General features: G+C 52.6%; 1 protein-coding gene across 6 annotated transcripts in view; it reads left to right on the top strand.

The window, feature by feature from the left end:
• Positions 1-25,192, top strand: part of SLCO2B1 (solute carrier organic anion transporter family member 2B1) — a 50,940-nt gene that overhangs the window by 5,477 nt on the left and 20,271 nt on the right. The window contains exons 2-7 of one of the 6 annotated variants that reach the window (XM_033862269.2): positions 8,398-8,528; positions 9,642-9,779; positions 11,071-11,233; positions 14,112-14,348; positions 14,582-14,680; positions 17,582-17,772. In XM_033862269.2, the coding sequence (XP_033718160.1) occupies positions 8,398-8,528; positions 9,642-9,779; positions 11,071-11,233; positions 14,112-14,348; positions 14,582-14,680; positions 17,582-17,772 (959 nt within the window). Of the gene's footprint in view, positions 1-8,395; positions 8,529-9,641; positions 9,780-11,070; positions 11,234-14,108; positions 14,349-14,581; positions 14,681-17,581; positions 17,773-25,192 lie in introns of those variants that run through there. The other 5 variants (XM_033862268.2, XM_033862270.2, XM_033862273.2 and 2 more) reach the window with 5 other exon arrangements.

The raw sequence follows: 25,192 nt of genomic DNA, 5'->3' as shown, positions 1-25,192 counted from the left end.
AGCCTCACCTGCCCACCTTGACCCCAGTGCTCCAGTCTTGCTGGACTATTCGTTCCCTGAGCAGTCTTTGCACTTTCATACTTCTGCCCTTTACTTTGATGTTTCCTCCCCCGGGAATCCTTCCAGAACCTTTAAATGTAGTCTAGGACCTCTTCACTATGTTTCTATAGTCTTGGAACTTCTTGTGTCACACAGTGAGCACATGTTGTGATTCTGTATTAGGTGTTTGCCCTGCCATCACACACACACACACACACACACACACACACACACACACACACACACACACACACACACACACACCCTGGTAGCTCCCTGAGAGCGGGCACCTGGGCTGCTTGCTTCCAAGACCCCGGCCACCTGTCTTGTGGAGCTGACAGTATGTGTGGAAACAATCTTCATTCTTACTCCTAGAACAAGCAGAGACAAGGTCCATCCCCACTGTGATGACCCTGGGCAAGTCATGGCCTTTTCTGGTCTTGCTGCCTCACCCTTCAAAGGGTTAACCCAGCCTTGGTTTCCTGTCCAGCAGACTCCTCAGGCCCAGGGTTGCTGTGGGTCACAGATGGGGAAGCCCACAGGCAGGTGAAAAGGGTCCTGAAGCAGGCCAGGTGGGCCCAAAGAGGCTCTAACAGGGCAAATTGCCACATGAAAGGCAAGCATCTTAGACCAGCTGAGTGTTTCCATATAGGAAGGTGGGCCCAGTGTTGCCAGATCTGCTAATCTTTCAAGAAAAAACAAAAATCGGGAGTTTTGTGTGAAATTTCCTAATTTTTAAAATGCTGGCAACTAACTTAAAAACACTCAGCGAGCCAGCATTGTACAAGCCAAATAAAAATGTCTAGGAGTCAGATGTGCCCCCAGGCAGGACTGCCGTCCGCCCCGCACAACTCCAGAGGGTGCCGTTCACTTCACGGCGCGCAGCTCACGCAGCTACACATGGGGCCTTTGGCCAGGGCCTTCCTGTTGTAACCTCTGCCCTGTATTATCTCTCTGCCAGTTCCTCTGACCACCCTGGCAAAGCGTGTGTGGTGGCAGGGGTAGGGGAGAGTCCTTTCCTTCTCTTGCACAAGGAAATTATCAGAAAAAAAAATAAAGGTAGGTCTTTCCTGGTGGCGCAGTGGTTGAGAGTCCACCTGCCGATGCAGGGGACACGGGTTCGTGCCCCAGTCCGGGAAGATCCCACATGCCGCGGAGCGGCTGGGCCCGTGAGCCATGGCCGCTGAGCCTGTGCGTCCGGAGCCTGTGCTCCGCAACAGGAGAGGCCACAACAGTGAGAGGCCCGTGTACCACACACAAAAAAAATAAATAAATAAAATAAATGTCTTGGAATGCAGCAGGTGAGGATGGAGAGGGGAGGGAAGACAAGGAGACAGCAGAGGGAGGCTTCCAGAGGGTTCTGTGCCTTTCAGGGAACAGGAGGAGGTGAGAGAGCACTGCTGGGCTGAGTGTCCCACTGCAGGACAGTAAGTTCTGAGGCCTGGTGGCCAGGCCTGGAGATAGCTCCCTGGTGAGTTTGGGGCAAACACTGACAAAACTGACACTGTGCAGCATCTTGGAGTTAAAGGATGTTATCTGTGTGACCCTCATGCAGGCTTGAGAGGTAAGGCTCATTATTCCTATTTTGCAGAGGCTCAGAGAGGTCTAATTGCTGGCCCGAGGCCACACTGGGTCTGAGTGACCCTAGATCGTGCTCTCTCTGCTGAGGGACAGGCTGGAATGTTCTGGAGAAAAAGTGCCCTTTCCTTGTCCCTCCTTGGTCCAAGCCCTCTTCCTCCATCCTCAGGATATGAGAATTCTCCCAGGCTCTCTCGGCATGTCTCAGCCCGTCCCTCCTCAAAGTTCAAATCTGGGCCTTGGTTATGAGTCCTGAACTTTCACCATACTCAGGTCCCCTGGACTGAGGGCCACATGTCCTTCTCACCATATTTCTCTGTCCAGCCTTGCCCTGACAGTGCTCTCTGAGACCCTCAGAAGAGGGCGTTGACTGACCAATGACATGACTAACTGACCAGCTAAAGAATCAGCTGGTAGAATGGCCGACTGTCCCCATACAACCACCTTTGACAATTAACTGGAGGGAAGCGAGGCCAGAATAAGAAATGGCTACATGGGGATTATTTTTCATAGGTTCTAAGGCCATCATTGGCAGCCACCGTCTCATGGTTGCTGTTAGGGGCCCAGGTGTCAGACAGACCTGAGTTCCAGTCCAGGCTTTGCCATTTACCAGCCCCAGGACCTGGATAAGCCCCTTCCCCTCTCTGTGCTTCAGTTTCCTCATCCGCATCATGGAGTCACAGCAGCTACCTCAACCGTTTGCTAGGAGGCTGGGTGAGTGTGCCCAGCCCAGCACATAGGGTGGCCCCAGGACAAACTCCTCCATCAGGCCACTTCCTGTAAGGGTAGAAGGTGAGCCAGAGAGCTGGGTCTCCCAACCCCCCGCCTCCCTGGCCCTTCAGGGCTGAACTTTCTCCTGGTTCCCAAGTTCTAGATGTGGCAATGCTCCCTGCTGTCCCAAAGCAAGTATGAAGGCAGGCGGGGGTGGGGGTGGGGGTTGTACCTGACAGGGAAGAAAACAATGTTCACTGAGAACCTGCTATGCACCGTGTCGGTGCTGGTTCCCCACATGTTAGTGACACAACCTGCCAGTAAGACAAAGTCTATCATTTACCCAGACAAGGGACAATACCACTTCTCAAAGCTTTGGCAGTATCTCGGAGTGGGGAGGAAAGGTCAATATTTGTTGAGAATTTGGAAGTTTGTTTTACAGCCAGTTCTTCAGAATGGGGAGAGAGGTGGGTGAGGGAGGGATGACCAGGATTGGGTAAGAATAGCGATACCACAGTCCAGGGTTTTCTGGTAGAAACAGCAAGGTGAGGATCTGGGGGGCAGAGATTCGAAGAATCTGAGGTGCACACCCTGTTGATGGTTTCCCTTGAAGAGTCGCTCTGTCTTTTCGGAAGTTCCTGTCATAAAAAATCAAGCCATTTGCTGGGGCTGCTCAGTCTAAGAAGAGTAAAAACTAAAAATGCTAATGAAGACAGTGGAATAGCAAAGTCAAGTTAATGTCATCGGTAAGGTGTGGTTTGGGGCCTCTAGTGTCCGGGCTGAACATGGCGGGAGGGTCTGGTTCTTGGGGCGCTCTCGGCAGTGGGCAGTAGGGATTGCCGGCCCTGCGTTGAGGATGAGGAAGCAAAGGGGCCGCTGGTCTAAGGGATCAAAACCAGCTGGGGGATTAAAACCTGGGCAACTGCCTCCACAGCTAGGGAGTGTGCACGGCGGGAAGGGGTCCAGGTCCTCAGGTCTTGCGGTTGACTGGGGCTTGGATGGGAAAGAGAGAGTTGATCCAGAGACGGAATGATTGGAGCTGTCGGGGGGAGGAACCAGGACTGCGTGGAAGGAAATGGGTTCAGGTGGGCCTGTGGCCTGAGAGGTACTTGAAGATTATCAGGAGAGGGGAGAGCATTGGCCCTCAGGAGGCCTACTGTGTGCCAAGCCTGAGCCAGGTGCCCGAGATGCCTTACCTCCTTGAGTAGATGCTATATCCTCGCCTTACAGAGGAAACAGACTGAGAAAGATAAAGGGGCACATCCAGGCTCGCGGCCCCATATCTGCCTGAGATGTGCTGTTTATAGCTGGGAGGTGGCTGGAGTAGGCAGGCCCTTGAGCCTTTCCAGGAAAGAACGGGCAGGGAAAATCAGCCCCTCCTGTCAGGCTGCTCTCTGAACCTTGCCCCTCATCCCCCAGACTCAGACTCCTGGCCATGGAGGGGGTATGCCCACAGCCAGGACCCCGTGCCTTGCACACATCTGGAGTCTCTGACGGAACTGAAGGTCTCTGGCTGACAGACTTTCGGGGCAACTTTCTGACTGGCTTTCTGAGCAGCTGCTCTACAGTGAGTGGGCAATTGACAGCCCGAACAGACAGGTCTCCTGAAGGCCAGTGGGCTAGTGGACCAGTGACTTACCAGCTCTGGAGCCGCAGGCTGCCAGCCCTTGGAACCCCCTGGCATACCTGGGGCCCCCAAAACTGGCTACCCAACTAAGAGAGGAAGAGGCTGGAATTTTTTCCTGGGACCTGGTTCCCTGCCTCTCTCCTTATTCCTACAGACCAGCCCAGCTTAGCCCAGGTTCACTCCCTCAGCTGCCCTCTCTCCTGTCAGGGCTGGCCCTTGAAAAAGCCTTCAGAGGACAGGAAGGGCCTCAGAGACAGCAGGTGAGGTGAGGTGAGGTGGACACACAGCCCTGGATTCAGGACCCTCCTTCCAGGGGGAGTTCTATCTCTTATCAGGGAGTCAGACTGTCTGCTGCCAGCCCCCTATAGAGGTGTCCAGCCCACGGGAAGGGGTCAAAGGGGACTGACAACCGATCTGACCAGCCCTGTTCAGTGACCGACTGGCCACCCAACACACTGACTGGTGGCTGCTCTCAGAACCCAGGGGGAGGGCCCAGGGCCAGGGCTTCCCTCCTCCACCCAGAGGCTCACACTATAGACTGGGTCACAGGAGGGTGGAAGGTCCTGAGCTGGTCCATTGGCCTTTGCCCCCTCCCTCATCCATCCCCTGGGTTTCTTTCAGAGCTGGGGATCCAGGTCAGTGACTTCTGACCTTCCAGCTTCAGCTCCAGCCTCATCATCTGGTTGGCCTGGCCCCTTGGGGGCGGACACTGCTGCCTTCCAGGTGGCCTGGCTAGGTTTGGTTGGGCCAAGACAGAGAAGAACATTGTGCTTCTTGCCCTCTTCAAATCTGTGCAAGGAGCACAGAGTGACATTGAGATGAACACCTCAGCTCTTGTTCCTGCACCAACATGAGTCAGCAGAGCTAGTTACCTGTGAGCCTTGGTGTCCTCATCAGAAGCATAGAGATCATGAGGTCACCAAAGGCATGGAGTTGTGGAGATGCTTCACGAGCATGCAGAATGTGCGTGCAAGCCTTTACATTCATGCACAGCATGTAGCACAGCCTCTGTGCTATAGTAGGTGACTGGTCTCTACTGGTGAGAGGAACTGGGGTTCAGAAATCATCCTGTCAACCTCCTCTGGATGAGTTTGCTTGGAACCCCCTCACCTTCTCTTCTCCTTCAAAGTGACCTCCACAGAGCCTCGCCCCAACTTCCCTTATCTAGACCAACCCCTTATCTCCTCCCTGTCAGGTGTCACTTTTGTTTCAGCATCTCCTTGTTTCCTCTGAGTGTTCATACCCCACCAAAGGGACTCCTTCCCAGCCACACACACTTCCATTTCCTCAACCAAATTCCTCAAGCTATTTGTTGTTTTTGTTTTTAATTAATTTATTTTTCAAAATTTATTTATTTTTGGCTGTGTTGGGTCTTCGTTGCTGCGCGCAGGCTTTCTCTCGCTGCGGCGAGCAGGGGCTACTCTTTGTTGCGGTGCGCAGGCTTCTCATTGCAGTGGCTTCTCTAGTTGCACAGCATGGACTCTAGGTGCACGGGCTTCAGTAGTTGTGGCACATGGGCTCAGTAGTTGTGGCTCGCGGGCTGTAGAGCGCAGGCTCAGTAATTGTGGCGCACGGGCTTAGTTGCTCCGTGGCATGTGGGATCTTCCTGGACCAGGGCTCAAACCCGTATCCTCTGCATTAGCAGGCGGATTCTCAACCACTGTGCCACCAAGGAAGTCCCTCCTCAAGCTATTTAAATAGACATTTTCCCAAAGATTTGGCCAATAAGCAATGAGAAGATGCTCAACATCATTAGTCATTAGGGAAAATCAAATCAAAACCACATGAGGGTTATTTGTAGTGAGGTGGATGGACCTAGAGTCTGTCATACAGAGTGAAGCTAAGTCAGAAAGAGAAAAACAAGTACCATATGCTAACACATATATATGGAATCTAAAAAAGAAAAAAAATGGTACTGATGAACCTAGTTGCAGGGCAGGAATAAAGAGGTAGACATAGAGAATGGACTTGATGACCCAGGGGTGGGTGGGGTGGGAGGGCGATGCTGGGGCGAAGTGAGAGTAGCATGGACATATATACACTTTCAAATGTAAAATAGTTGGCTGGTGGGAAGCAGCAGCGTAGCACAGGGAGATCAGCTTGGTGCTTTGTGATGACCTAGAGGAGTGAGATAGGGAGGATGGGAGGGAGGCTCAAGAGGGAGGGGATACGGGGACATGTGTATGCACGTGGCTGATTCGCTTTGTTGTGCAACAGAAACTAACTCAGTATTGTGAGGCAATAATACTCCAATAAAAGTCTATTAAAAAAAACCACATGAGATATCGTTTCACACCCATGAGGATGGCTATAATCAAAGAGACAGACAATAATAAGTATTAGCAAGAATGTGGAGACGTTAGAACCATCATCCATTGCTAGCAGGAGTGTAAAATGGTGTTAGAAAACAGTCTGGCAGTTCCTCAAAAAGTTAAACATAGGGCTTCCTTGGTGGCGCAGCGGTTGGGAGTCCGCCTGCCGACGTGGGAGGCGCGGGTTCGAGTCCCGGTCCGGGAGGATCCCGCATGCCGCGGAGTGGCTGGGCCCGTGGGCCATGGCCGCTGGGCCTGCGCGTCCGGAGCCTGTTGCTCTGTGGCGGGAGAGGTCACAGCGGTGAGAGGCCCGCGTACCGCAAAAAAAAAAAAAAAAAAAAAGTAAACATAGAGTTACCGTATGACCTAGGAATTCGACTCCTGGCTATATACCCAAGAGAACTGAGAAAAAAATGAATAAATAAATAAATAAATACACACACACACACACACACACACACACACACACACACACACACACACACAAATTTGTATATGAATATTCACCGTACCTGAAACAAACGTCCATCAACAGATAAATGGTAAACAAAATGTGATTGATATGTAGCCATACCCTGCAATATGATTCAGCCATTAGAAGGAATGGAGCATAGATACATGCTACAACGTGGATGACCTTTGAAACATTATGCTAAGTGAAAGAAGCCAGTCACAAAAGACCACATATTGCATGATTCCATTTATATGAATGTATATGAAATGTCCAGAATAGGCAAACCCAGAGAGCCAGAAAATACATCAGTGGTTGTCAGGAAATGGGAGGAGGGAGGAATGGGTACAGGATTTCTTACTGGGGTGATGAAAATATTCTGGAATTAGATAGCAGTGGTAGAGTATGACTTTTTGAATGTACTAAAACTACTAAATTGTATACTCTGAAAGGGTAGGTTTTACGGTGTGTGAATTATATCTCAGTTTTGAAAAATTCCTTAGGCTCCCAGGTATCTTGTGTGAGGAGCACAAAACCCTCACTGGCGGTGGCAGGCCTCCGTAGTCCCTCCCTGAGTTTGCCTTCCATCTCCCTGGAGATGGGGTGAGAGGTCCCACACCCCCTCTCTGTGTCAGAAGTGTCCTCAGGGCAGTTTTCAGGCTCCAGCGGAGCTTGTTGAATGAGCGGAAACTCCTGCCAGATTGAGAGGCATCTGAGACAATGGAGTGGCTTCTGCAGGAAGCGGGACCCCAGAAGGGGAGGAAGGCCAAGGAGGCCTGGGCTGCCGGGGGGCGCAGGTGGTTTTCATCTAAATGGAGGGGTGAGGTCTCCCAAGGCCAGGCTTCCAGGCTCGTCACTGAGATTAAACGTCAAGAGACCCTGAGAGATGCCTCTGAAGGGACTGCAGTGAGTGGGAGACGGACATGGTTACCATGGTTACCATGGGAGAAAACCAGGCACACGTAATGGGGCCAAGAATCCAGGTTCTAACCTAGCTCTACCTTCTGAGTCATCTCCACACATGGGGCCTCAGTTTTTCAAGGGTTAAATGAGAGGGGTTAAATGGGATGACCTCTTAGTGCCCTTTCTGTGCAGACCAGCAACCTGGTTCATGTACGATTTGGGCATTGGGCTGGTTAGTTCTGTGATTATAGCCAGGGTGGTGCCCTGTGGAGGTGTTGGTATCTGTTCCAAACTACCCCCAGGAAAAGCCTTTATGTCCTGACTTTGGACCAAGACTTGACCATGCACTGGACCCCAGACCTCTGATCCTAGACTGAGTCAGACAGACACAGACCCAGACCCAAAGTCAGCCTCCAGGAACACTGGATGTCTCACAGATATAGGCCCCAGGGGGGCCAAGGCTGTGCATTTCTACACCAGGGCCACAGCTTAAAGGTTACGTGGCAGCATCAGAAACTTCTCCCTAGAAGGAAGCTTTACGCTGGGAATGGAATGAAGGTGTGAATAGGTGGTCCCAGTGGGATCTGACCAGCATGGGCACATGGAGCACACACACACCCTCTTAGGAACGGCTCTTTCAGCACCTGGGACGCAGGAAGGCTGATGGTGCTTTGACTCAGATTCTCACCAACCCCTGAAACACCTTGGGCTACCCAGTCAGGGCCATTCTCTGGGATTCCATCTCCACTCTCATGCCCTGGCTGTCTGTCCCACAGGGCCAATTGGTGAGGAGCTCCAGGTGCCAGACAAGGACACCAAGGCCATGGTGGGCACAGAAGACATACCTGGAGGCAAAGCCAGGCCAAATCCTCAAGATTTGCGGCCAAGTGTGTTTCACAGCATCAAGGTACCTCTCAGGGCCTGGCAGGAGCAGGGCCATCCAAGCCCAATAGAACAGGCTCTGCCACTTACAGGCTATAAAATGCCAAGCAAGTTGCTGCCTTTCCCTGAGCCTCAGCTTCCTCATCTGTAGAATGGGTAGCTGTGATCTACAGAAGCACTTAGCTTGGTTTCAGGCACATGTTCTCTCCTTCCAGAGAGGCTGCTCTGTGGGCAGTGGGTGACCAGTCTTCTTGGCTCCTGTTTTTCTAGCAGGAAAGAGAAGGACCCCAGGGATCCTGAACCTGTATGAATACTGGGAGTGCTGGCTCCAAAGGCAGCCCTAAACATCCAAGCCTCCACCAGCACCTACAGGGTGCCAGGCCCCGTGCCGGAAGCTGTCCCCGCATGGTCTTATTTAGTTCTCATAATAACTTGAGGAGGCAGGGGTGTCTTCCTTGTTGCACAGATGAGGAAACTGAAACTCAGAAGAACAGACACTCTATTTTTTAAGCTCTGGCATAAACACCCTATTTTTAATTCTTTGAAGCAAGCTTTTTCTTCTCTTAGGAATTCCGCCAGTTTTTCAGTAGGAGTACAGGCAGGGAGGGTGTTCGGGTGAGGCTGAGTGAGGTGGGGTGGGTAGCTTGGGGGTTTGCTGTGTGCAGGTGGTCTCCCAGGGGAGCTCCAGGGGAGGACTGGGTGGGGTGGGATCTGGGGAGCTTCCTGGGGAAAGGGGCAGGGTGGTGGAACACGGAGCGGGATCCAGTCCAGCCTGGGGGACCTCTGGGGGTCAGAGGGGCTCCTGTCATCCTTGGCCCCATGAAGACCCTACTCTCAGTCCTGTGGATTTCAGGTCGCCCCCGGGCTCCTGGGGTGCCCAGGACAGCTTTCCTAGTTTTTAGGCCTGTGTGAGAATCCATGCATTACTCCAGTATCTCTCTCTCTCTAATTGTTCTGGACTCTTCTTCTCTTCCTCTCTCTCCTCCTGTGTGACTGTCTCCTCTGACTCTGGTTCTCTATCTCATGGCCTCACTCTCCCTCCCTCTCTCCAACCCCACCTCGTCTATCTACCACCCACCCGCCGCGATCTCCCCGGCCCTCCGCCCACCCGCTGCCATCACCATGGCCCCTCCGACAGTTCTTCGTGCTGTGCCACAGCCTGCTGCAGCTGGCGCAGCTCATGATCTCCGGCTACCTCAAGAGCTCCATCTCCACGGTGGAGAAGCGCTTCGGCCTCTCCAGTCAGACCTCGGGGCTGCTGGCCGCCTTCAACGAGGTACTGGCCCCGGCACAGCCGCAGGGGGGGACATTGAGGGAGGCTCACCCCCCTCCCCCTCCCTCACTGCCCCAACATAAACCCTTCCCCCCAGTGCCACATGCAATCCCATCTTAGCTCCTTCCTATCCCACCTTTGGGGGTCCCTCTTGGGGGACACGGAGGATTTTAGAGCTAGCCAGGGTCCCCATGTCCCCCCATTCTCCTTTTGGTTCCTTCACCTTTTCAGGCACCCGGCTATTGTCTGCCCCAGGAAGGAATCAGAGGAAGCCAATTCAACAGTAGTGAGAGAGGTTTAAATTAGATCAAAGGCAGAACTTTGGGACCTTGGCGTGGTTGGGGGAGGGGATGACTCCACAGCGTGGAGTTGCCCCGGGATCCACAGGCCTCTGCCTCTGGGATGACAGCCAGACAGCCAGGAGTGGACAATCCACTTTGGGTGGACTGGGAGATCAGAGTCCAGCTGTGCCCAACCCCTTCCCCAACAGATGTTTTCATCCTCAGAAAAGGTCACAGTCCTGAGAACACTCTCTTTCTCCCTGACCCCCAGTAGATCTCTGTGAAATTCTCTCTCCCTTGGGTGATGTGTCACATTCCTCCCAACCCAAGGCCTGTGGTCTACACCGAGTCCCCAGGTGTTCCTTAGCACTCCATCCTCAGATCTCAGAGGTGGGAAGAGAACGTCATTACCTGGGGTCTTGGGCAAGTCACTCCCTGACTCTAGGCCTGTGTCCCATCTATAAAATGGAGAGTGACTGTCCTTCCCAGGATCAGTCCTCCCACTGACCTTCTGCTGATACTGCCCCCCTCCATCGGCAAGGAGGTGAGGGGTAAGTACCTCACCCGCGGTCACCAACCAGTGAGCCGCAGAGTGGAGTGCACATCCCAGCTTCTGACGGCAGAGCCGCCCTTCCCTGCAAACTCTTACGTCCCCTTCAGCACCCATATCCGGGGGTTTTGATTCTAAGGCTCAAAATCCAAGCCTTAGCCCTTTGGCTTTAGACTTTATTTGTTTCTCATTCATGACTTCCCAGAAGTTCTAACACGGGGCCCAACCCACATTCTAGAATAAAATTGAACTTCTAGCCCTGTCCACGCTGCTCTAATTTCTCTCCTCGAATGGGACACTAGGGACCTTCCTAGGAGGACCCAGAATCTGTGTTTTTAAGACGGACCCAAATGATTCTTATTCAACCAGCTAGTCCGTTCTACAGAAGGGAACACTGAGATTGGCGATGGCGACAAGGCCGGCCCTCTGGCCCACTTGAATGGGTCCTCTCATCCCTTTGCAGGTGGGGAACACGGCCCTGATCGTGTTTGTGAGCTATTTTGGCAGCCGGGTACATCGGCCCCGCCTGATCGGCTATGGAGCTGTCCTCGTGACCCTGGCGGGCGTGCTCATGGCTGTCCCACACTTCATCTCAGAGCCGTACCACTACGACCACACCAGCCCCGGTAAGAGCAGGAGGGGCTGGGCTGAGGGTATATCTGAGCTGCTGCATTACTGTGCACAGGGCCCCGCCCCAGGTCTCCAGCGGTTAGGATGGGCCCAGCTTCCCAGAACACCTACTTGTCCTCCCCACACCCCCCACTGCCTCCTTCAGCCCGGGTGGGTCCCTCAGGCAGCCCTGGGCAGTGGGGTAGTGGGTAGTCCTGGGGCAGAGGTGAGGCCCTCTGCGCATCGCTTGGTGAGGGCCTGCTTTTATTTTTGAGGTGAGGGTGGGTTTACAATGCAGCCCACTTTAGGGCCTGGCCTGTGTGGGTCCTCAGGAAATATTTATGGATAATAATATATAATATATAACAATTTGTATATAATAATAACAGTATCACACACCACTTACTAGGCACCGCTGTTCTAAGCCCTTGATGTGTATTGATGCATTTAATCTTCACAAGAAGCCAAGATATTGATGAAAGAAAGAATGAATGAGTGAATGAACAAATAAAACCATGAAAGAATTTGGGACAGGAATAGGGAAGCCCCTGTTGAGCCCAGTGGGATTTTGTTGAGAGTCAACTTGACAGATGGATGCCTGTCCCTTGGAGAACGACTCAGGCAGCCTTCCCTGTCCCATCCACCTCTCCACCCATTCACCCATCTACCCATCCATCCACCCACCCATCTACCCATCCACCCATCCATCCACCAACCCCTCAACAATCCATCTGGTGGTCCACCCGAGAAATCCTTAGTGCTGCCTATTTTGTGCTGGACCCTCTCAGGGGACTCAGTCCTTGCCTACTGGGAGCTCCCAGTCTGGGAGAGGAAACAAACAATACCTCCCCTTCCCCCACGCATTGTATCAATTGTGTGAGGAAGGAAGAACAGGACCGAAGGAGCCCAGGGAAGGAGCCCACGGCCCAGCCTCCATCATGGAAGGCTTCCCAGGGGAGGAGCGCTGTCAGAAAGCATCCTTCCTCCCTTGTCCTCCCATCAGCTCAGACCCCGGAGCTCCTACTCTGTGCCAGGCCCAGAGGTGGAAAGATGGAGCAGGTACAACCAGCCCCGAGAAGCTGCGAGGGAGCGTGGGTTGGCGTGAGCATGGGCAGCTCTGCCTCAGGCCAGAACGTCCAGCACCAGACAGCCAGGGGGAGCTGGTAGAGCCCAGAGTAGGGGAAGGATACTGGAGGCTGGAGTGAGCTGGAGGAGGTGGCAGTTGAGAGAAGGTGGGCATTTCAGGTGGAGGGAACTGCACAGGCAATGGCTGGGAAGTGGGGAAAGTCCAGGAGGAAAGCAGAGTGGTTATCTAGGCCTGAGTGGAGAACTGTCAAGAGACCTGACTAGGATGCTGAAAAATTACACTTCCTCACATTCCTCCGTCCAGAATCTTCACTTTAACAGGGATTTTCCTGTGCAGGGTCACACACATTCTTCACCCTCACTGCCATACAACACCCTTCTGCTCCCCATGAAACCCCAAGCAGACCTCTTCTCCTGCCTGAGCCTCAGTCTCCACATCTATACAATGGGTGGACTGGACTTGGTGACCACCAAACACCCACGCTGCTCTGACATACAAGGCTATTTCATTCACTCGTTCCTCCTCATTAATGAATTACTTATCATTAGTATTTATGTGCCAGGCCCTCTGCTAGGTACTGGGGACCCAGGGGTGGAAAAAAAAAGATCTTATTAAAGGTCCCCATAATAATCCTCATATCTAATGTCTTGTAGGCACTGTGCACAGGCACCAATCACCACTCCTAACGCTTACAACCCTTTGAGCAGGTGTTATCATTATCCTATTTTATAAGTGAGGAAACTGAGGCACAGAGAAGGAGGTACTTCCCCAAGGCCCACAGCTAGTCGACGTGCCCTGGTAGCCTGGCCCTAGAGCCTCTGCTCTGAACTACTGAATTATTCTGCTTCTGAATTCCATATTTGTGTAGAGCTTCCATCCTAGGGGGCTTGTTCAACAGATGACGGACGAAGCCGAGCCCAGAGGGGCTGAGGGCCTCTCTGCCAAAGTCTCACCGTCTTCAACCCAGGCAGTCTTGGTTGAGGGTCCAGGTCCTCGACCTTGGCTCACATGGCTTGTTCCAGCCCTAAAGAGTGGCTCTCTGGGCTGGGTGGGCATGGCTCAGAGTTCCCAGAAAGGGCTGGGCCAGCCGCAGAGAGAAGGCCACTTCTACACCCGCATTCGGGATAATAATAGTATGAGGGTCTTCTTAAGTTTGCTCAGCAAATATTGGTGAGCTACAGGAAACAAATGTCTGGTACTAATTTAAGAAATTTCCCTTTATTGCACTCTGCATCTGTGTCCCGAGCTGACACCGAGCCTCCCCATAAGGAAGGTCAAGGGCGCCAGAGCCCTCCACAGCCCAGGCCCAGTGTCCCCGCTCTTGCCTGGCCCTGCTTTCAGCCCTGGCCTCGACCTTTACACTCTGTGAGCCAGCCGTGCTGAACTTCTCAAGCTCTTGGTTTTGCATGTGCTGTGACCTCTTTCTGGAACACCCTCCCCCACCTTCCCTTTCTGGAAAATCTTTTTTTTCTTCTCCACCCAGTTCAAACTCCACACCTCCTCCGACCGCCCCACCCCTTCCACCTAAGAGTCACTGTTGCCATGGCACTTCCACATACCTCTGGTTTAAGAGCATGGACTCAAAGCTGGACTGCCTGGGTTCCAATCCTGGCTCTAACCCTTGCTAGTTGCTGTCTGAGTGTCAGTTTTCTCATCTGTAAAATGGGAATAATGAGAGCATCCCTTCCCTGGGTTTGTTGTAGGGGTCAGATGATTTATATACAGGGCATTTAGAACAGTACCTTGCATCAGTGAGTGCTATATAAGTCTTAGGTATTGTCCTAATATTTTTTATCATCTCTCAGCAGACATGCCACAGGACTTTGAGGCCTCCCTGTGCGTGCCCACCACTGAGGCCCCAACCTCAGCCCCAACCCCATCCAACAGCAGCTGCTCAGGCTACACAGAAGTCCAGCATCTGGCCGTGGTGGGGATCATGTTCACGGCCCAGACCCTGCTCGGTGTGGGCGGGGTGCCCATTCAGCCCTTTGGCATCTCCTACATTGATGACTTTGCCCACAACAGCAACTCACCCCTCTACCTCGGTGAGGACCTGTCCCACCCCTCGGGCTCTGAGGGAGGGCACGGCCCAGGTCAGGCTAAGTATGAGTCCCTGACCTCTGCCCCATGTGGCTGGTAAAGGGCCTGAGAGGCCCTGGAGAGCTCTTCGTCCCTGACCAGGGGAGATGGGCTGCTCTTGCCAGTTGGAGGCTGGGCAGGCACTAACCTGCAGAGGGAAGCCGGGCTAGAGGGGTCTAACCTAGGCTTCCTGTTACAGGGATCCTGTTTGCAGTGACCATGATGGGGCCAGGCATGGCCTATGGGCTGGGCAGCCTCATGCTGCGCCTTTACGTGGACATTGATCGAATGCCGGAAGGTGAGCCTCAGAGCACACAGTTGTCCCCGGGGGCACATAGACACAGCTGACTGACCACTGGTCTCATAGGAGACACTGAGCCAGGGGACCCATGTTCAAATCCCAGCAACCCCATGACCTTGGACATGCCTCTTTCTTTCTTTTTTTTTTTTTTTTGCGGTACGCGGGCCTCTCACTGTTGTGGCCTCTCCCGTTGCGGAGCACAGGCTCCGGACACGCAGGCTCAGCGGCCATGGCTCACGGGCCCAGCCGCTCCGCGGCATGTGGGATCTTCCCGGACCGGGGCACGGATCCGCGTCCCCTGCATCGGCAGACGGGCTCCCAACCACTGAGCCACCAGGGAAGCCCTGGACATGCCTCTTAACCTCTCTGAGCCTCAGCTTTCCCAAGTGGAGATAAGCTACAAGGAGCCGTCAGATGGAGAGGTATAAGTGTTGTCACTATTGTTACGTGTCTTCACCTAGTTCCACCCCTGAGCTCCCCCAGGCCCCCAGCCCCCTGCTCAGATACACCGTGGAGCAGACAGGGCCACATACTCTTCTTGGCCTGTGGGGCACTCCCATCTGTCGGGGGACAAGCCTCAGGACACAGAGAGGACACTGGCGTGCCGGAGAGAACTTTGGAGCAGGACTCTGCTACATTGGCCATCTCAGATGGGAAATCCACTGGGTGACCTCTAAGGACCGTTCCAGCTCTGACCACTCAGAGCCTGGCAACCTGTGCTGAGGACACCGTTTGGGGAATAGCGGTCTCTGATCCAGGTAGTGGTCAGTGTGGGCCAAGGAGTGGAACTGAAGCTGGGTCCGAAGGCAGCCAGGAGGGAGGAGTGTTGGGGATCCCAGAGTCCTGGCACTCTGTGAGGAGTGGGAGTGGAATTTTTTTAGAAAAGGTCACTCTGGCATCTCAGCTGCCTCTGGTCACACCAAGTAGCTCTGAGCTCCCAGCTCTGCCTTCTGCCTCGTGGTGCTCAGATGTCCCATCCCTCACCTGGAGATTTTCCAGCAAGCCCTAGAGGCCTCAGGTGACACATGTACAGGTAGATGGACAGGCAGATTCTGTTTCTTGTTCTCTGGCTTTTGCCCACGGGTGCCTCCAGTCAGGACAGGCCTGGGCAGCTCTGAACAAGAGTCGCTAGGGATAACCCTGCCCCACCTCCCTTCCTTCTAGAAAGCTGGGCCAGGAGCCAAATGTGGACTCTGGTTGTAACTCCTCTCTCCCTATGGAACAGTCTTAGGAGTCAGGAGTCAGTTTCCCAGACACACCCCAGCACAGGGGATGGGGGGATGTTTCTGGCTCTGTTGACATCATCCTGGCAGCTATGCCACCTTCACAGGCAGATGTGGCATTCCTGTGGACCAATGTGCCACCTCCCTAATCCTTCTTTCTCTCTGGGGCATTGCATGGGTTGGGCGGGTCATATCCACTGCAGGCACAGACTGGTATGTGAGAAGCGGATCTGAGCTGTGTGTGTGAGTTCCCACCAGCCTGGCACAGAAGCCAGGGGAATAGTAAGTGGAAGAGGGAATCAGTGCAGACGCCAACTTTGCCCCCATTTTTACAGATGCATTTGCTGAGTGCTGACTGTGTACTCTGGCCCCTGTCCAGGAGGAGCTCAGGATCAAGCCCCTGGGAATCAGCCCCACTCCTGGGGTTGGTGTCATCATGCATCTGTATTGTTAGAAAGTGTTTGCAGATGCTCTTGAAGGAGGAGGTACCCAACTCAGCCTTGGGGTCAAGAGGTCTGTTGGGAGAGGGGGGCACTTCAGTCAGGAGGTACACCTGGGATAATCTTGCCCTAATTACACCTGGAGGGGGATCAAAATCACCTGGGGAATTTTTTTTTAATGTTTTTTTATTGTGGCAAAAGTCACATAATATAAAACATACTATTTTAACCATATTTAACTGCATAGTTCAGTGGCATTAAGTACGTTCACATTGTTATGCAACTCTCACCATCCTCCATCTCCCGAATTTTTCACCTTCCTAAACTGAGGCTCTGTCCCCATTAAACACTAACTCCCCATTCCCCCTCCTCACCTCCCACTCCCACCCTCACCCTTACCCCCCTGGCCCCTGGCATCTACCAATGTACTTTCTGACTCTATGAATTTGACTTTTCTAGGTACCAAGTATAAGTGGAATCAAACAGTATTTGTCTACACCTAATGTATATTGGAATGCATTTTTAAGATTAACTTAATATATGTCCTGCAAAGATTGTACCTTCTTTTTTTCCTCCCTGTGCTATACAGTTGGTGGGGAACTTGTTAAAGGCACAGATTCCTTGGTCACCTTCCCACCCCATCCTGTGGCAGTTCTAAGCTGGTCATGGGTAAGGCCAGGTGTTTTTGACAAGCACCCCTTGTGATTTTGATCATCGTGCAGGTCTGAGAACCACAAAAGTCATCCTAGCCATCAGTTTCCTAATAATAATCACAGTAGTAACAGTGAGCAAAGAGAAAACACCCATGTAGACATTCTATGTGCCAGCACTATTCTAAGTGCTTTACACGTATTAGTTTCTATGATTCTCACATCAGCCCTATGATGTAAGTGCTACTAATATCTGAACTTTACAGAGGAGGAAACCGAGGCACCAAGAGGTTAAGTAACTTGCCCAAGGTTACGTTAGCAATGGAATTCAGACCCAGCGGTCCATTTCCAAAGTCCATGACCTTGACCACGACACACATTGCCTTAATAGTTGAAAAAGCTGAGGCCCAGGAAGGGTCAGGGACTTGCCCAAGGTCACACAGGTATACTAACTGGCACAACTGGAACCCAGATCTCCTGACTCCCAGCACAGGCCACTTCATGTCTCAAGAGGCCAGTCCCAGGGTGGTGGCCAAGAAGTGACAGCCCACCTTGACCCTAATATCGCATGGTCTTCTCTTCCAGGTGGCATCAGCCTGACCTCAAAGGACCCCCGATGGGTGGGTGCCTGGTGGTTGGGCTTTCTCATCTCCGCTGGCACCGTGGCCCTGGCTGCCACCCCCTACTTCTTCTTCCCCAAGGAGATGCCCAAGGAGAAACGTGAGCTTCGCTTCCGGCGAAAGGTCTTGGCAGTTTCAGACCCACCTGTCAGCAAAGTAAGCCCCCTCCACGCCCCACTCTAGTCCAGGCTCCACCCCCAACCCACTTGTCCTCCTTGATAACTTTAAACTCCATCCCTCCTGGGCACTGCACATCACAGCTTGCAAAGCCCTCTCCCCGAAGTCCCTGCACAGTGTGTATTTCCTGCCCCTCCACGGCTGAGGAGCTCGAGGGCCAGAGATGGAAGTGACCTACCCAAGATCACGAGACCAGCAAGGACAGTGCTGGAAGCAGAGCCCAATCCTGTCTGAGCCTACTCCCCTCATTCTAACCACTACCCTACCGCCTCTCTGCTTGTTGCTTAAAGTGTTTGGTAGATTCTGAATGTGCTATAGCAATGTTAGAACTGGGAGGAGGTGGAGGGTTTGCAGGAGGGTCTGGGAAGGCTTCTCTAAAGAGAGGGGAGTCGAACTGGACAATGAAGGACGTGCAGAAGCATGGAAAGGAAAGGGAGGGGCATTCTCGGTGTGGAAACAGCCTGGGCAAAGGATTTGGCTATAGAAATGAACCTGGCCTTTTCAGGGACAGTGAGGGGACAGACATGTACTGACTGCCTCCCTGAGGCCAGGCGTCAGGCTGGACCCTGGGGCTCAGCACATGGTCTCCACCCTTACTTAAACCAGGCATAGCCTAGACTCTGAGGACGGAGTCTCTTTAAGAGACAGATAAGTTGTTAAGTAACTGGCGAGGTACTGCAGGGGTATCTCACTGAACTCTTCTGCACGGCTCATGGTCTTTCCTCAGAGGACGGCACAGGCCCAGGAGGTGCAAGGATGTGCTCAAGGTCACAGGTAGTTGGAGAAGGCAGGACCATGTGAGGCCACTGGGCAGGAGAGATGATTCTGGGCCAGGGACCTCTAAGTTTTCCAGGGACCCACAAAAACACGAGGCCTGAAAAACAATAAATTGGCTCTAAAATACAAAAGAAGACAAAATAGAAATGTCTTATAAAAGCTCAATTGTATGTCACTAGCGTCAGCTTCAGAACACTCATACACATTTCGTTACATTCTGAAAATTTGTGCATTAGACTTTCTTTTTTCCCAAGTCTGGGAGTATAAAAGAAAAACAGTCCTGTTTTACCTGTCCCCACGTAAGATTTCTGTGGATTTGATTGTTTGCTGGAGTGGCTCACAGAACTCAGCAAAACACTGACTTATGTTCACCAGTTTATTACATAATAAAGGATATGGTAAATGATACAGATGAACAGCCAGATAAAGAGATACACAGGGCGAGGTCTGGGAGTGTGCCGAGCACAGGAGCTCTGTCCCTGTGGAGTTGGGTACATCACCCACCTGGCTGTGTTCACCAACCTAGAAGCTCCCTGAACCCTATACTACTGGCATTTTTTATGGAGGCTTCATCACGTAGGCATGATTGATGATTAACTCCCTTTTAGCCTCTCTCTCCTCTCTGCAGAATTAGGGGGCTGTGGTGGGCTGCAAGTTCCAAGCTTCCAATCATGGCTTGATCTTTCTGGTGACCAGCCCTCATCCAGGAGCCCACCAGAGTCACCTCATTAAAACAAAAGACGTTCCTATCACCAGGAAATTCCAAGGGATTTCGGGGCTCGGTGTCAGATGCTCTTACCACTCAGGAAATTACAAAGATCTTAGGAGCTCTGTGTCAGGAACCGGGATCAAAGACTAAATATTAGATCAAAAGATTCTCCTAACACCCTTATTTACAAGAGTTTTAGGACCTCTGTGCCAGGATTTTGAGAAATCACAGTCATAAATTAAGGAAGTTAGTTGTTGCTAAGTAGTTCAATTTCAAAGGGACAATTTATAAAAATCCTGTCAAATATTTTGCAGCAAGAATAATTCAATTTAATGTTGCAGGTTGGTGCATTTGAATGTTTGCTGTAATGTGAGATTGTGCCTCATCCTTAGAGCAAGAAAATTTAGGCCTAAGAGGAAGGGCTGAAAATGTCTCTGCCTGGAAAAGCTGGGACTTGACCCCAAGTCATTCTGACACCACACCTGGCTGCCTTCACCAGCCCATCTCCCACCCGCTGCTGCAGCAGAGGCTATAATATACATGGGGTTGCGGGGGACCAAAGAAAATTGATGTTGGGACAGCCAGCAGAGGCCAGAACACGAAAAGGCTTGCCTTCCAGCTTCAAGAGCAGTGGGTAGCCCTGGAGGGAGTCCTACGGCTTTAGCACCAGGTGCTAAGAACAGAAGGGATTGGTAGGGACAGGGGAGTGTGCAGAGAGCAGCTGGGGGCAGGGAGATCGATGTGACAGCTGTGGTGTTGGCCCAGGCAGGAACCAGTGCATTGGCAGTAAGGCAGGGCGTGAGGATGAGTCCAAAGGGCCACGCAGGAGGGGGACCACACAGACCTGGATCTTGCTCTATGGGATGGGCATCCAGAGGCAGTGAAGGGCTGATGCTGGCTCAGAGGCGGGCAAGGCAGGCGTTGGAGAGAGACCAGTTTCAGGGGAAGAAGACAGCTTGGAACCACAGATGGTCCTTCCTGGTTCTGCCTAGCTCACGCCAAAATATGAATGAGAAGAAATTCCTGGAACTTGGGGAAGAGTTCTTAGAAGCAAGGGTGATCCCAGAGGAAGGAAGGGAAGAGACTGGGTTGCCAGTTACGGACAGTCTCCAAGCTGGGTCTTGCCACAGAGAAGCGGCACTTCTCTGTTCTGAATTTGAACAGAGAAGAAGTTCATGGGGCCATGGGGTGGAAGAGGTGGAAGAAACAAGGCTGAGCCTCGGCTGTGCTGGGCTCGGTCATGTGACCTTGAGCAAGTCACTTCCCCATTCTGTTCTGTTGTGTACGATGCTGAGTTGAGATTCCTGGAGCAGTATTCTGTGTGCCTCAGATTTGGAGAGTGCACTATTCCTTGAGCGGGAGCTGCTGTGATGCAGAGATTCGGATTTTTAGAGCTGTGTCTCTGTGATGACTTGAAACCCTGGCTCCCTCGCTGTGAACCTGTCTGGCTGTCTGGATTCATTCTCTCAGCACATCGGGGATGGGGAGTGAGGAGGGAAGGCGGTGAGAGGTTCTTAAAAAAGAACCAAAGGCTGAGAACATGATGATCTGCTTCCAGGCAATAAATATTGATGTGGGAGGAACTGTTCCCCCGCCTCCTGAGGCTGCCTAGGCTGGGTCTGCTTGCAGTTGCTTGGGCTGGCCCAGCCCACTCAGGCCACTGATGGGGAGGGAGATGGACCAGGAGGAAGGGCCCAATTAGGCAAAACTGGCAGCCAGAAAGCCCAGGTCCTCATACATGGGATGTGTATCTTCCATGGGGAGTCGGAACAGGCAAGGGGAGAAAGTGAAGTGGGGGACTATTTCTGAAGTCCCTTCAAGCACCCCCTCCCAGGCTCAGGGGTCCTCTAAATACCCCCCTAGAAGTAAATGCAGCTTTTACTGGTATCCAGGAGATAGTGGTAGATTATATAAGGATTGCGTGACCCAGAGGAGGTCTCTGGCCTCAGTCTCCCTGTCTGTACAATACGCAGAAGACTGGACAAAGTCTGCTATCTCTGGCAGGCTCATTGGTGTCTCCTTTAAGTGGCTCCCTGCCTATGGGGCAGTACATGAGCACTTTTACAGGAGGACCGAGGGGTGTATCCCACAGCCCTTGCCCCAGGGAGCTCTCAGGTAGTGAAAGAAGCCCAGGAGCAGGCAGACGGAGGATGACTGAATGACAGCTCAGGTTTCTCCCATGGCCTGTGCTTAGAGTTCTCTGCCAGGGGGGAGGGGATTAATAGTCTCCACAGAAAAGACTATGGGATGGGGGATGGGGGAGGCCATATCGGCATGGGAGGGGCAGGAGCTCTGCTTCCCTGCCTTTGTCTCTGTCCACGTGTCTGTGACCTCAGAGCTCAGGTGGCCACCCAGACGTCTTTCTAGAAGTGAACCAGGGCAGGCCTCACCTCTCTCAGGCCTCAGTCTCCCTGTCTACGATTAGCCAGTTTCTAAGGTCCTGTCAAGCCGCCGGGCTCCTGGCACATGGCTCTGCAGAGCCCATAGAGTAAAGATGGTCTCTTACGGGCTCCCTAGCAGGTCAACTGGGCCCATACAGCTTTGTGGCTGTAAGATCCCATTCAGCCAGCAGCCCTCCTGTGCTCTCCTTAGGCCCTTCTGAGCTACCCTTCAGGCTGGACCAGGGGCTGAGAAGAGATCCCCTGGAGATCCTGTGTCCCCACCCAGACTCTGAACACCACTGGCCTCTGTCATATTTCCCAGCAGCCTCAGTGTCTGTTATTCTGGGGTATCTCCCAGAGTCTGGGATTAGAATATTACCTGGTTTTAAAGTTCTATGTTTCTAGTAGTTGAAGATTCTCGAGTATTTATGTTCTATTATTCTAAGATTCTGCGCCTCAAATGCTGTGTGACTCCCAAAATTCACATTTCTAAATAGCTACAATTTTGGCCTGAGTCTATGAAATCCATTGTCTCCTAGTCATTAACCTCGATGTGCTTCTTTGGGAAAATGTTCAGGGATGGGGACAAGAGTGGGCAGCGGCAATGGCCTTGAAAACCTAGGACTTAGGGCCCGTCTGTTGGGGTCTGCCCAGGCAGAAGGCCCCTGTTCCCCTGGGACTTTGTGCTGCCACTGCAGCCCCTGTGAGATTCGGGGTGACACAGGTCTTCCCTCTGCCTGGAGTCTCTCCCTTGCTGGCATTGCCTCCAGAGCCCTCCCAGCCAGCTTGGGAGCCCTCTTGTTTCCTTCCCCATCCCAGGTGACCCAAGCCTGTGACTCCACCCTCACCCCACCTCAGCTCTCTAAGGTAGAAGGACCTGTGTGATCGTCCACTTCAACGCCCACTGCCTCTTACAGACAGAGGGACTGAGGCCCAGAGAGGGTCAAGGCTGTGCCCAGAGCTTGGCCATCACCACCTCCCCCTGCACCCGTCTGTACAAGGCCAGGTCTTGGCCCCAAAGGTCTGAAGAGAGCCTTCCTCTCCCTGGCCTGGTATAGATCAGAGCTTCCTCCTACACTGGGGCTGGAAGGTCCTTTGGAGTGATCTGCTCAAGTGGTTTTCAAACTGCACCCCACAGAACCCAAAGGATGCCACCATAGGGAGACTGAAGAAGGGGGTTCCCCAGCAGGGCTAAGGACCTTCCTCTCCTACACACACACGCGCACACACACACACACTTCAATCAGACCAGTTCTACTTTTCGGTGTTTTTCTACCAGTCTTTTGAGTGAGATTTCACTTGGGAAAAGGGTTCTGTTGCAAAAACCAGTTTTAAAAACATTGGTCTAGTCCAATACCACCAAATGATAGAGGAGGAGACTGAGGCTAAAGGAGAGAGGTGTTTGGTAGCCTATCTGGCCCGTGAGGCACCGTGGAAGCGTTTCCTTAGTGTCTGCGCTGGAGGCATCGCTTAGTGGCAGGGAGGAAGGCCAACAGCAGCTTTGTCTGCACCGTCCTGACCTGGGTATGAATTCTGACTCTGTCACTTACTAAGTCTGAAATCTATAAAATGGGTATAACCATACAATCTATATTTTGGGGGGTTTGTAAGAAGGAAATGGGGCAAAGTGTTGAGGTGGATGGTTCAATACCTGACATGCGGGTTCAGCAACCAGGAGTGCTTGTTCTTAGCATGGATTAGGCCAGCTTTAAAAGGAAAAATTACCTTTTTTTCCAATTTTCTTCTTAGATGCTTTTCTATATCCTACTTCTACTATATTCCATAGGGCTCACACCAAATACATGTACAGTACTAGTAAGAGAGTGAGAAATTAGGCCAACATGTACTGCCTACTCTGTACCATCCACTGTTCTAAGCCCTTTGTATTAATAGCCCATTTAATCCCTGTAACCCACCTATGAAATAGCTGTTACCCCCATTTTACTCCCGAGGGACCGAGTTACAGAGAGATTAAATAACCTGGTGGAATGGCTAGTGAAAGGTGGAGCTGGGATTCAGGCCCAGGAAGAACCATCGCAGGGTCTGTGCTGAGTCACTCAATCAAGACCAAGACCACTCATTGAAACACTTATTGGGTCCTGAGCTTTCTGGTAGCCACAGGTAAAAGAGGTGTGGCCAGTTGCAAGAATCCCATTGTAAGAGAGCCAGGAGCACACCGTTCCCTCAGAGAAGCTCAGATGTCCAGGACCTCTGCTAGAAGACACGATCTCCCTCCCATAGAGGGTAGGAAGTTAAGCAGATAACCCCATCCCTGTGGCTGCTTCCTGGGGCCAGATGTGACGGAAGCCGAGGGCTGGCAGAGAGTTCCACATCACCCATCAGGGTCAGCGCTGGCTCTGTGGGGCTGGGATCACAGCCCCGGCCCAGAGCCTTCCAGGAACACAGCTTCCTCTAAGGACAGCTCCTGGGTCCCCTGAGGCCCCACAGGCAGTGGGACCTTCCTCGTGCTGGACCACACAGCGTCCTGGGTCCCACGGGCTGCAGCATTCAGCACACAGCCCGAGAGGGGAAGTTCTGACCAGCTCCCTCAGCCCAGACATGCTGACCTGGGGAAACAGCTCAGATTGGTCATACTCTGAGCCCCACTCTGAGCAGAGGCTCGATGATTCCTGTTTCTGGAGCCCACTATTAGTCAGGAGTCCTCAAAACAGATGTGGAGAGAGAGGCGGAAACTTCTGGAGGGAACAGAGACAGGGGCTGGAGGTCAGTGTACCCAGCACCCACAGAAGAAAGCCCAAGTCCCTCAGCCTGGCCCTCTGAACCGCCATGCTCCTCTCCCGAGAGGTTCTTGGCTGTCGTCAGTTGGCTCCTCCCACCTCCCAGACACCTCTCTTCCCACCCCTGCCCTTCTGCTAGTATATGTCCCTGTTTCAAATAACTGTTCCCTTCCTATCTCTCCAATCCCAGAGCTCACCTCTGCCTGGATGCCCTCCTGACCCCGCAACCCCTGAAGGTCTGTCCCTCCCCTCCCGTCCCCAAAGCCCAGAGGTCAATATGGGCACAGGGGGTGGTAATAAAGCCTAGTCTGCCAATTACTCCCTGGGTGACACTTGCCCTTTCGGGGCCTCCACTTCCTCTTCTGTGAAATAGCTGCAGTAATCGTCCCCACACCAGACTGTTGTGGGAATTAAATGACAGGGTGGATGTGAAAGTGCAGTGTAGACCACGTAGGGTTATACATGTGGCAGCAGCTGACACTGTGGTTGTTTTTACTGTTTACTTGGGGACAAGGAACCCCAGGCAAGGAACTCACAAGATGTTGCCTGTCTGAAGGGCAAGACTGCCTCTCCCTGATAGGAAACCTAGGAGGTTGTCAATCTATCCCCCACCCTTCTTACTTCCATTCCTGGGGCAGCACCCCTCTCGCTCCGGGACCCTGGACCTTCCCACACGCTCTCTCACAGCTTGGCTAGGACTCAGAACAGAGTAAGGAGATTCTCTAGCTCTCCTTAAGGCAGCATATCCAAAAGAAATACCACGTGAGCCACAAATGTTGTTCTAAATGGTCTAG

This window comes from Tursiops truncatus, chromosome 8 (genome assembly GCF_011762595.2).
Source record: "Tursiops truncatus isolate mTurTru1 chromosome 8, mTurTru1.mat.Y, whole genome shotgun sequence".
In the NCBI taxonomy this organism is placed as follows: Eukaryota; Metazoa; Chordata; class Mammalia; order Artiodactyla; family Delphinidae; genus Tursiops; species Tursiops truncatus.
The sequence above is the reverse complement of the archived record's forward strand: the minus strand, read 5'-3'. Positions and strand labels throughout refer to the sequence as shown.